This window comes from Brachyhypopomus gauderio, unplaced genomic scaffold (assembly GCF_052324685.1).
Source record: "Brachyhypopomus gauderio isolate BG-103 unplaced genomic scaffold, BGAUD_0.2 sc49, whole genome shotgun sequence".
Classification (NCBI taxonomy): Eukaryota; Metazoa; Chordata; class Actinopteri; order Gymnotiformes; family Hypopomidae; genus Brachyhypopomus; species Brachyhypopomus gauderio.
Genome location: NW_027506874.1, coordinates 2036481 through 2049926, shown reverse-complemented (window position 1 = coordinate 2049926; position 13446 = coordinate 2036481). Strand labels below are relative to the sequence as shown.

The following is a 13446-nucleotide window of genomic DNA, read 5'->3' as shown; positions in this document are numbered from 1 at the left end:
TATTAACACCATGATCCTCACACTAATACCATTATCCTCTCACTAACACCATGATCCTCATATTAACACCATGATCCTCATATTAACACCATGATCCTCTCACTAACACCATGATCCTCTCACTAACACCATGATCCTCATATTAACACCATGATCCTTATATTAACACCATGATCCTCACACTAACACCATGATCCTCACACTAACACCATGATCCTCATATTAACACCATGATCCTCACACTAACACCATGATCCTCATATTAACACTATGATCCTCATATTAACACCATGATCCTCACACTAACACCATGATCCTCACACTAACACCATGATCCTCACACTAACACCGTGATCCTCACACTAACACCGTGATCCTCACATTAACACCATGATCTTCACACTAACACCATGATCCTTATATTAACACCATGATCCTCACACTAACACCATGATCCTCACACTAACACCATGATTCTCATATTAACACCATGATTCTCATATTAACACCATGATCCTCACATTAACACCATAATCTTCCCACTAGCACCATGATCCTCATATTAACACCATGATCTTCACACTAACACTATGATCCTCACATTAACACCATGATCCTCACATTAACACCATGATCTTCACACTAACACCATGATCTTCACACTAACACCATGATCTTCACACTAACACCATGATCCTCTCACTAACACCATGATCCTCACACTAACACCATGATCCTCATATTAACACCATGATCTTCACATTAACACCATGATCCTCACACTAACACCATGATCCTCACATTAACACCATGATCCTCATATTAACACCATGATCTTCACACCAACACCATGATCCTCATATTAACACCATGATCCTCACATTAACACCATGATCCTCACACTAACACCATGATCCTCACACTAACACCATGATCCTCACACTAACACCATGATCCTCATATTAATACCATGATCTTCACACTAACACCATGATCCTCACACTAACTCCATGATCCTCTCACTAACACCATGATCCTCATATTAACACAGTGATCCTCACACACTCTAACAAGAGTACCATGTGTTCAAGTGCAGCCAAAACATTCAGATACAGTGTTATAGCACACAGTCATAGAGGTGTAGTTATAGAGGTGTAGTTATATAACTGTAATCATAGAGATGTAGTTATAGTAGTGTAGTCATAAAGGTGTAGTCATAGAGGTGTGGTTATAGAGGTGTAGTCATAGAGGTGTAGTTATATTGGTGTAGTTATAGAGGTGTAGTCATAGAGGTATAGTCAGAGGTGTAGTTATAGAGGTGTAGTTATAGAGGTGTAGTCATAGAGGTGTAGTCATAGAGGTGTAGTCACAGAGTTGTAGTTATACAACTGTAATCATAGAGATGTAGTTATGGAAGTGTAGTCATAGAGGTGTAGTCATAGAGGTGTAATCATAGAGGTGTAGTCATAGAGGTGTAGTCATAGAGGTGTAATCAGTTGTAGTTATACAACTGTAATCATAGAGATGTAGTTATAGAATTATAGTGGTGCAGTCATAGCATGAAATGAATGTACAGACACCCTCACCCACACACACGCTCACACACACACACACACACACACACACGCTCACACACACATACTTACCCTTTGACGACTCATCAGGACCAGAGAACATCCCATGTCCAAACAGAATGAAAACTCAAACAGCACAGTTCTCTCTCTCTCACACACACATACACACACACATACAGATCTCTCTCTCTCTCTGTATGTGTCTGTCTGTCTAGGGTTCCAATAAGACACTTAATCCTCTATTAGAGAGGCAAGCAGGTAATGAGGTTTCAGCTTACTCAGTACAGCAGGACACTGTCCAACTGAAACATTAATAATACATTCCCCAGACCCCAGCGTGTGTGTCTGTGTTTGTCCATGTGAGAGTGCCACACAAATTATAGTCATACTCCAACTCTTCATCAGTAATTTTACTGCCCACCGAACAGCTATTGGCTGGATGTTTCTGACCACAGGACAGCTATTGGCTGGATATTTCTGGGTGGCAGACCACTCTCCGCATCTGCACAACCCTCTCAAGTGCTACAGATACACCACCACCCTCTACCACACCACACACACAATGCCAGCAACACTGCAGTGTTAAGAGTCATTCACCAACCAAATAATATCTGGTCGTATTATCACATATGTGGTTGGACCTTAAACACTGTGATAAACACTGTGATGGTGCTAATGTTTTGATGCCTACTTGCATTATTGCTGTAGTGTAATAGTGTATATTGTTAGTGTTACAGTGCTTACTGAACAATATTGTGTAGACAGCGTGTATATCTTTATACAATATTGTGTACAGTGTGTATGTATAACTTTATACAATATTGTTTACACTGTGTCTATATTATTACATAGTATTGTGGACACTGTGTATGTAAATCTTTATGAGATACAAGAAAATGTTCTGAGAACGTGAGAGTTGAGAGAGAGTCAGGAAGAGGAAGAGATTTAATACTGATAACTTTACTCACAAACTTTCTCTTGAGTTTTCCTTTGCCACTGTGAGAGAGCCTCCCCTCTGTGTGGGTGGAGTCATACTCTGACCCACCCAACTGGTCATCAACAGAGACACTCTTCCTTAGATACGCTGCCCGGCTACGGAAGTGTGAGAACGGAGACTGAGATCGAGGGCGGGGCTCCACCAGGCCTGTCCCGCCCTGCTGCCCGCCCCCCTCATTATCATCCTCCAACTGCCACGCACCACCTATGACACATGAAACAGAACAGTATGATTATCCTTATAGAATACACTCATTAATGAACACAGGTACACCTTAATGAACACAGGTACTCATTAATGAACACAGGTACACCTTAATGAACACAAGTACTGATTAATGAACACAGGTACACATTAATGAACACAGGTACTGATTAATGAACACAGGTACTGATTAATGAACACAGGTACTGATTAATGAACACAGGTACTGATTAATGAACACAGGTACACATTAATGAACACAGGTACTCATTAATGAACACAGGTACACCTTAATGAACACAGGTACACATTAATGAACACAGGTACTGATTAATGAACACAGGTACACATTAATGAACACAGGTACTCATTAATGAACACAGGTACACCTTAATGAACACAGGTACACATTAATGAACACAGGTACACATTAATGAAGACAGGTACACATTAATGAACACAAGTACACCTTAATGAACACAGGTACACCTTAATGAACACAGGTACACCTTAATGAACACAGGTACACCTTAATGAACACAGGTACACATTAATGAACACAGGTACACATTAATGAACACAGGTACACCTTAATGAACACAGGTACACATTAATGAACACAGGTACACATTAATGAACACAGGTACACCTTAATGAACACAGGTACACATTAATGAACACAGGTACACATTAATGAACACAGGTACTCATTAATGAACACAGGTACTCATTAATGAACACAGGTACACATTAATGAACACAGGTACACATTAATGAACACAGGTACACCTTAATGAACACAGGTACTCATTAATGAACACAGGTACACATTAATGAACACAAGTACACATTAATGAACACAGGTACACCTTAATGAACACAGGTACACATTAATGAACACAGGTACTCATTAATGAACACAGGTACTCATTAATGAACACAAGTACTCATTAATGAACACAAGTACACCTTAATGAACACAGGTACACATTAATGAACACAGGTACACATTAATGAACACAGGTACTCATTAATGAACACAGGTACTCATTAATGAACACAAGTACACATTAATGAACACAAGTACACATTAATGAACACAAGTACACATTAATGAACACAAGTACACCTTAATGAACACAAGTACACCTTAATGAACACAAGTACACCTTAATAAACACAAGTACACCTTAATAAACACAAGTACACATTAATGAACACAAGTACACCTTAAATGAACACAAGTACACCTTAAATGAACACAAGTACACATTAATGAACACAAGTACACCTTAATGAACACAAGTACACCTTAATAAACACAAGTACACATTAATGAACACAAGTACACATTAATGAACACAAGTACACATTAATGAACACAAGTACACCTTAAATGAACACAAGTACACCTTAAATGAACACAAGTACTCATTAATGAACACAAGTACTCATTAATGAACACAAGTACTCATTAATGAACACAAGTACACCTTAATAAACACAAGTACACATGTATGAACACAAGTACACATTAATGAACACAAGTACCCATTAATGAACACAAGTACCCATTAATGAACACAAGTACACCTTAATGAACACAAGTACACCTTAATAAACACAAGTACACCTTAATGAACACAAGTACTCATTAATGAACACAAGTACACATTAATGAACACAAGTACACCTTAAATGAACACAAGTACACATTAATGAACACAGGTACACCTTAAATGAACACAAGTACACCTTAATGAACACAAGTACACCTTAAATGAACACAAGTACTCATTAATGAACAAAAGTACTCATTAATGAACACAAGTACACATTAATGAACACAAGTACTCATTAATGAACACAAGTACTCATTAATTAACACAAGTACACATTTATGAACACAAGTACACCTTAATAAACACAAGTACACATTAATGAACACAAGTACCCATTAATGAACACAAGTACACCTTAATAAACACAAGTACACATTAATGAACACAAGTACTCATTAATGAACACAAGTACACCTTAATGAACACAAGTACTCATTAATGAACACAAGTACTCATTAATGAACACAAGTACACCTTAAATGAACACAAGCACACCTTAAATGAACACAAGTACACCTTAAATGAACACAAGTACACATTAATAAACACAAGTACACATTAATGAACACAAGTACACCTTAAATGAACACAAGTACACATTAATGAACACAGGTACACCTTAATTAACACAGGTACACCTTAATTAACAAAAGTACACCTTAATGAACACAGGTACACATTTATGAACACAAGTACACCTTAATGAACACAAGTACACCTTAATGAACACAAGTACACCTTAATGAACACAAGTACTCATTAATGAACACAAGTACTCATTAATGAACACAAGTACTCATTAATGAACACAAGTACACCTTAATGAACACAAGTACACCTTAAATGAACACAAGTACACATTAATGAACACAAGTACCCATTAATGAACACAAGTACACCTTAATAAACACAAGTACACATTAATGAACACAAGTACTCATTAATGAACACAAGTACACCTTAATGAACACAAGTACTCATTAATGAACACAAGTACTCATTAATGAACACAAGTACACCTTAAATGAACACAAGCACACCTTAAATGAACACAAGTACACCTTAAATGAACACAAGTACACATTAATAAACACAAGTACACATTAATGAACACAAGTACACATTAATGAACACAAGTACACCTTAAATGAACACAAGTACACATTAATGAACACAGGTACACCTTAATTAACACAGGTACACCTTAATTAACACAAGTACACCTTAATGAACACAGGTACACATTTATGAACACAAGTACACCTTAATGAACACAAGTACACCTTAAATGAACACAAGTACACCTTAATGAACACAAGTACTCATTAATGAACACAAGTACACCTTAATGAACACAAGTACTCATTAATGAACACAAGTACTCATTAATGAATACAAGTACTCATTAATGAACACAAGTACTCATTAATGAACACAAGTACACCTTAATGAACACAAGTACACCTTAAATGAACACAAGTACACATTAATGAACACAGGTACACCTTAATGAACACAAGTACTCATTAATGAACACAAGTACTCATTAATGAACACAAGTACACATTAATGAACACAAGTACACCTTAAATGAACACAAGTACACATTAATGAACACAGGTACACCTTAATGAACACAGGTACACATTTATGAACACAAGTACACATTTATGAACAGCACTGTAGCCAGCTATTGTCAGAATGGGTTTGTCACATCTGTTAATTGTACCTAAATATATCTTTTAGCATTTTGAAGTACTTCATTTCTATTTCAAAGTGAATTATCCATATGTCCATTGGCAGGGCAAGAGGACAGTGTTGATTCATAGAATGTTTATCAATACCATATAACCATATCAATACATAGAGGGATATCAAATTGGCCACATATCAAAATCAAATCAAATCAAATATATTTGTATAGCGCTTTTCACAACACATGCTTTAAAGGATATATATAATTTCACATACAATTGTAACAACTGTTTATTGGCAAAAATTACTATACAAAACGGAGAGAGCAGCCAAACACACAGATTCCCTATGAGTCAGTGCAGAGAGCCTCTCCCTGTACGACCCTGTGCTGAACATGGTGTCGCTGCAGCATGTGACACTGGGGATGCAGTCCACAGAGTTACTCCTACACCTGCAGCAGTGGCAAGATCTAAACACACTGTAGAGCCCTTCTCCAGAAGATCTAAACACACTGAGGAGCCCTTCTCCAGAAGATCTAAACACACTGAGGAGCCCTTCTCCAGAAGATCTAAACACACTGTAGAGCCCTCCTCCAGAAGATCTAAACACACTGAGGAGCCCTTCTCCGGAAGATCTAAACACACTGTAGAGCCCTCCTCCAGAAGATCTAAACACACTGTAGAGCCCTTCTCCAGAAGATCTAAACACACTGTAGAGCCCTTCTCCAGAAGATCTAAACACACTGTAGAGCCCTCCTCCAGAAGATCTAAGCACACTGTAGAGCCCTCCTCCAGAAGATCTAAACACACTGTAGAGCCCTTCTCCAGAAGATCTAAACACACTGAGGAGCCCTCCTCCAGAAGATCTAAACACACTGTAGAGCCCTTCTCCAGAAGATCTAAACACACTGTAGAGCCCTTCTCCAGAAGATCTAAACACACTGTAGAGCCCTTCTCCAGAAGATCTAAACACACTGAGGAGCCCTTCTCCAGAAGATCTAAACACACTGTAGAGCCCTTCTCCAGAAGATCTAAACACACTGTAGAGCCCTTCTCCAGAAGATCTAAACGCACCGAGGAGCCCTTCTCCAGAAGATCTAAACGCACTGTAGAGCCCTCCTCCAGAAGATCTAAACACACTGTAGAGCCCTTCTCCAGAAGATCTAAACACACTGAGGAGCCCTTCTCCAGAAGATCTAAACGCACTGTAGAGCCCTCCTCCAGAAGATCTAAACACACTGTAGAGCCCTTCTCCAGAAGATCTAAACGCACCGAGGAGCCCTTCTCCAGAAGATCTAAACGCACCGAGGAGCCCTTCTCCAGAAGATCTAAACGCACTGTAGAGCCCTCCTCCAGAAGATCTAAACACACTGTAGAGCCCTTCTCCAGAAGATCTAAACACACTGAGGAGCCCTTCTCCAGAAGATCTAAACGCACTGTAGAGCCCTCCTCCAGAAGATCTAAACACACTGTAGAACCCTTCTCCAGAAGATCTAAACACACTGTAGAGCCCTTCTCCAGAAGATCTAAACTCACTGTATAGCACTTCTCCAGATTATCTAAATGCACTGTAGAGCCCTCCTCCAGAAGATCTAAACACACTGTAGAGGCCTCCTCCAGAAGATCTAAACACACTGTAGAACCCTTCTCCAGAAGATCTAAGCACACTGTAGAGCCCTCCTCCAGAAGATCTAAACACACTGTAGAACCCTTCTCCAGAAGATCTAAACACACTGTAGAGCTCTTCTCCAGAGGTGCCTCTTACTCAAACTCTTACTAAAATTTGGAAACATAATAGTTTAAAAATACTTTACTAAAATACTTTAAAAGTATTTAATATAAAAGTTAAAAATACTTATACTTCGCCATATTTTTAACACACACACCCACACACACACACACGCTGAGAGGAGTGAGACACGTCCTGAGAAGAGTGAGACACGTCCTGAGAGGAGTGAGACACGTCCTGAGAGGAGTGAGACATGTCCTGAGAAGAGTGAGACACATCCTGAGAAGAGTGAGACACATCTTGAGAGGAGTAAGACATCTTGAGAGGAGTGAGACACGTCCTGAGAGGAGTGAGACACATCTTGAGAGGAGTGAGACACATCTTGAGAGGAGTGAGACACATCTTGAGAGGTGTGAGACACATCTTGAGAGGTGTGAGACACGTCTTGAGAGGTGTGAGACACGTCTTGAGAGGTGTGAGACACGTCTTGAGAGGTGTGAGACATGTCCTGAGAGGTGTGAGACACATCTTGAGAGGTGTGAGACACATCTTGAGGAGTGAGACACATCTTGAGAGGAGTGAGACACGTCCTGAGAGGAGTGAGACACATCTTGAGAGGAGTGAGACACATCTTGAGAGGTGTGAGACACATCTTGAGAGGTGTGAGACATGTCCTGAGAGGAGTGAGACATGTCCTGAGAGGTGTGAGACACATCTTGAGAGGTGTGAGACACATCTTGAGAGGTGTGAGACATGTCCTGAGAGGTGTGAGACACGTCCTGAGAGGTGTGAGACACATCTTGAGAGGTGTGAGACACATCTTGAGAGGTGTGAGACACATCTTGAGAGGAGTGAGACACGTCAGATGAATGGGAAGAACATGTGGCCTATCCAAACCTACGCATAATACGTTGGCCACAGGACAGGACAGATATCAGGACGAGGAAACTCTTCATGATGGACTTCCTCCCAAATATGCACTGTACCCATTAAGACACAAGGGAGGCAGTGAACTAGTGAGCATCAGAACCACAGCCAAGGTCCAGGAGGACACATAGAAGAAGATGGAGTGAGAACCTCAGACATCAGAAACCCCAGATGGGTTAGAGACCATCCAGCACATAACAGAACCAGCTGAACAGAGCAGTGATTAGTAGAAGAGGACTGTAGTGATTGATATAACTAATCACAAGCTATAGCAACGTCAGGAACCAGGAACAGCTTGAGAAACACCAAGAGCAGAAAGAAGAGCTAGAAAAATGTTGAAGGGGAAGACAACAGTGGATCAGTCTGTAGTCAGAGCATTAGGGGCCGTGTCATCCACACTGGGAGAGTCGTACTATAACCTGCGGGTCATGGGTTTCTATGATTTATGACTTAAAACCCGTAAACATATCATGTTATTTTAATAGCCTAGTCTGACAACAATCCTGCTTTGAGACTCGTCACTTAATTCATTGGTGATTTGAATGTTGTAAATCTGATGACAAATTGTCTGCAGACATCAGACCTTTAAAATAGGTCAGACTACTGCAGAGTCTCACACATCCGCGTGGTATTCTAGTGTTGTGTGGTCCAAGGATCCCTGGTACATAATTTTTCCTGCATTTGTGGTGTTTGTAGAACCTCCACACTGTTGTTTACGTTTGTGGTGCAGCTTTAAGGTGTCGTCTGTTTGAGTGTCTGCCTGCCAACCCCCAAACAGCGTGATTCTTCAGCAGGTCACGCACAATAAACACACACAAACTGCTGAAATGAGGGACTGCACTGTGGACGACCATGCTGACCCATGCAAAATATCGGTGGCAAAAACGACGTAGACAATAACCTCAAAAACCTGAGTTTGACCTATTAATCTGTTCATCTTCTCAAAGGCATGAAGAGGACAGGCACCTGCGGTGTGTGTCAGAGCACACACACACACACACACACACACACACACACACACACACACACACACACACACACACACCACCACCACCACCACCTTCCTCCCTCAGAACACACACAGTCCTGGTGTGATTTTTCCCTGGTGAGCCTCTCCAGACCCGCGGTGGTCTGACCCAGTCACACTGTTTCCCTCTGAATATACTGAATACATCACAGGTTAGATTGAGATGTGAAGCATGGGGGAAACAATGTGTGCGTGTGTGTGTGCGCGCGTGTGTGTGTGTGTGTGTGTTATAGACTATGACTATATACACAAGGGTTTGGTAATGTGTGTGTGTGTGTGTGTGTGTGTGTGTGTGTGTGTGTGTGTGTGTGTGTGTGTGTTATAGACTATGACTATATACACAAGGGTTTGGTAATGTGTGTGTGTGTGTGTGTGTGTGTGTGTGTGTGTGTGTGTGTGTTATAGACTATGACTATATACACTATAAGGAAGAGGGTTTGGTAATGTGGGTGTGTGTGTGTGTGTGTGTGTGTGTGTGCGGGTTAGGTAATGTGACCAACAAAGTTGAGTGTAATGAAAACTTGAAACGTGATAGTTTATGAGAGAAAGATGATGTATATGTATGTGTAAGAAATGTATATTGGTGTATGTGTGTGTATGATAATGTTGTATGATTTTGTGTGACAGCTTCTTGAAGTGTTTGAGCATGTGTGTGTGTGCATGAGTTTGTGAGTGTGCGCCTATAACAGTATGTGTGTGTGTGTGTGAGAGTGTGTGCACATGTGAGAGTGTGTTTGTGTGTGTGTACGTGTATGCATGTAAGAGTACATGTTTGCATGTGAGTGGATGTGTGTACATGTGAGAATGTGTGTGTGCATGTGTGAGAAAGTGTGTGCGTACATATGTTTATGGGTGTGCGTGTACTGTATGTCTGTCTGTCTGTCTGAGCGTGTGTGTGTGTGTGTGTGTGTGTGTGTGTGTGTGTGTGTGTGTGTGTGTGTGTGTGTATGAGTGTGTGTGTGTGTGTGCGCAATACTAGGGCCATTTCATATGCTCTACTGGTGGTGACAGCAGTTGCTTAGCAACTAGTGTAGGAAAAAGCTGAAGACTTTGGGTTATTTAGGATAAAACCAGAGAAGTAGAGAGATAGAGAAGTAGAGAGATAGAGAATAGAGAGGATGAGCATGACACTGGACAACAGACATGAAAGAAAAAGAAACATTTAAATGAGTAAGGGAGAGAAAGATGAAAAATAGCATGACAGACAGAAAGCAGAGGAAAAAAAGAATGAAAGAGAAAATATGACCAAAGGCAACATTCAGTCAGGAAACGAATGAGGCTGAACAGGCAACGAATTCAAAGAAAATAACTTCCTACACAATATCTGTGTGAACTGAATGTGTGTGTGTGTGTGTGTGTGTGTGGGGGGGGGGGGGTGTGAAAATATTTTTTTTGGAACGTGACTTAAAGAGCATATTGCTTTCAAAAAAAATGTTTTCTAACAAAATGATCTCACATGATGAATAATGTATGAGTGGAAGCTCATCACACTTAGCTGCGTGTGTCCCAATAAAGCCCACAGGCTAATAAGGGAAAAGGTTATAAAACACGGCCCAATATCCACAGCCCTGTGCTCCCTGCAACAAAGTCTGTTTATGTTCATTAGCAAGGAGTGGCTTCCGTCTGGACACTCTACCACACAGGCCTGATTGGTGGAGTGCTACAGAAACGGTAGTCTTTCTGAACGGTAAAGGCTGTGAATGCACATGTGATTTTTTGTTTTTTATTTTTAATACATTTGCAGAAAATTCAAACAAACTTGCGTGTGGAATTTTGAGGGGAAAATGTATTTAATCCATTCTGAAATAAGGCTGTAACAAAGTGAATCTCTGTGAATACTTTTTGTATGCACTATAGGTTGACCACATATTAAAGAACCAAGTACTTTTTTAAAATAACCAAGCATTTTTTTTTTTGTTTTGAGGCATAAATAAAATATTTAGCAAATATTATATTTTATTCCACTGCAATAAAAACTTCATTATTGCTCAAATGCGACATCTAGTCATCAAAAAGTGCAACTGCAGTACATAGTATAATAAACGGAACGCAATATCGTCGCATATCGTAACATTTCTGTATGTATACATGGTGTCACAATGCAGTTACACCCCTACTAATCAAGGAAAGATCAGTCTACTTATAGACCTAACACTAACCCTAACCCATCACTCACTAACACAAACCCTAACCCATCACTCACTAACACTAACCCTAACCCATCACTCACTAACACTAACCCATCACTCACTAACACTAACCCATCACTCACTAACACTAACCCTAACCCATCACTCACTAACACTAACCCTAACCCATCACTCACTGACACAAACCCTAACCCATCACTCACTAACACAAACCCTAACCCATCACTCACTAACACAAACCCTAACCCATCACTCACTAACACTAACCCTAACCCATCACTCACTAACACTAACCCTAACCCATCACTCACTAACCCTAACCCTAACCCATCACTCACTAACCCTAACCCTAACCCATCACTCACTAACACTAACCCTAACCCATCACTCACTAACACTAACCCTAACCCATCACTCACTAACACTAACCCTAACCCATCACTCACTAACACTAACCCTAACCCATCACTCACTAACACTAACCCTAACCCATCACTCACTAACACTAACCCTAACCCATCACTCACTAACACTAACCCTAACCCATCACTCACTAACACTAACCCTAACCCATCACTCACTAACACTAACCCTAACCCATCACTCACTAACACAAACCCTAACCCATCACTCACTAACACTAACACTAAGCCATCACTCACTAACACAAACCCTAACCCATCACTCACTAACCCTAACCCATCACTCACTACAGAGAAAAGACTGTTACGTCACTCATCAAGTTCCCCCTGGAAACAGCATCAGTACAGAAAGTTGCACCAAGAGCTTTATTTAAGAGGGTTCCATGGCTGTGTAGCTGCAATAAGCCTAAGACTGCAGAGTGTTGGCTGGTATAACACGCATCTGGGAGTAGAAACGTGTTCTCTTGAGAGATGATTCACTATCTGGCAGTGTGATGGACAAATCTGTGTTTGGTGGATGCCAGGAGAATCTATAAAACGTGCACAGTGCCGTCATTAAAGTTTGGTGGAAGATGTCTGGGGCTGTTTCAGTTTTGTTTCAGTTAAAGGTAATTTTAATGCTACAGCAGACAGATACATTTTAGATGATTACAAGCTTCCAACTTTGTGGAAATAGTGTCAACAAATAGTGTGTACAAATAGTGTATTATCTGTTCTAGCACTAATGTAAAGCAAGTACACTACATATAAAGCAAGGTCCATAAAGACATGTCTTAGTGAGCTCGGCAAGGACGAAATTCAATGACCTCTGAGATGATCTGAAATGTTGACTGCATGATAGGCCTTTGGACCAAACAACAGTACCTGACCTCATAAATGCTCATTTAAGTGAACAGTCACAAATATTCGTAGAAATCCACAGATGTGTGTGCATAATATTAATGCCCATGGTATTGGAACAGAATGTCCAAAAACCTCATATACATTTTTTGGAAATGTAGGAAATTCTTTGAACCTATAATTTGAGCATTTCTTGATGGTCTTAGTTAAGTGTAGCCAAGACAGCTAGGACATTTTTGACAACCAAACCATATATGGGT

The 13446-nt window shown here is 40.3% G+C and overlaps 1 protein-coding gene across 3 annotated transcripts in view; it reads right to left on the bottom strand.

Moving 5' to 3' along the window:
- The window catches only part of ankfn1b (ankyrin repeat and fibronectin type III domain containing 1b), a 123063-nt gene that overhangs the window by 86532 nt on the left and 23085 nt on the right, over window positions 1–13446 (bottom strand). For all 3 annotated transcript variants that reach the window (XM_076986842.1, XM_076986840.1, XM_076986843.1), the window contains one exon: window positions 2543–2775. In XM_076986842.1, the coding sequence (XP_076842957.1) occupies window positions 2543–2775 (233 nt within the window). The remainder of the gene's footprint in view (window positions 1–2542; window positions 2776–13446) is intronic.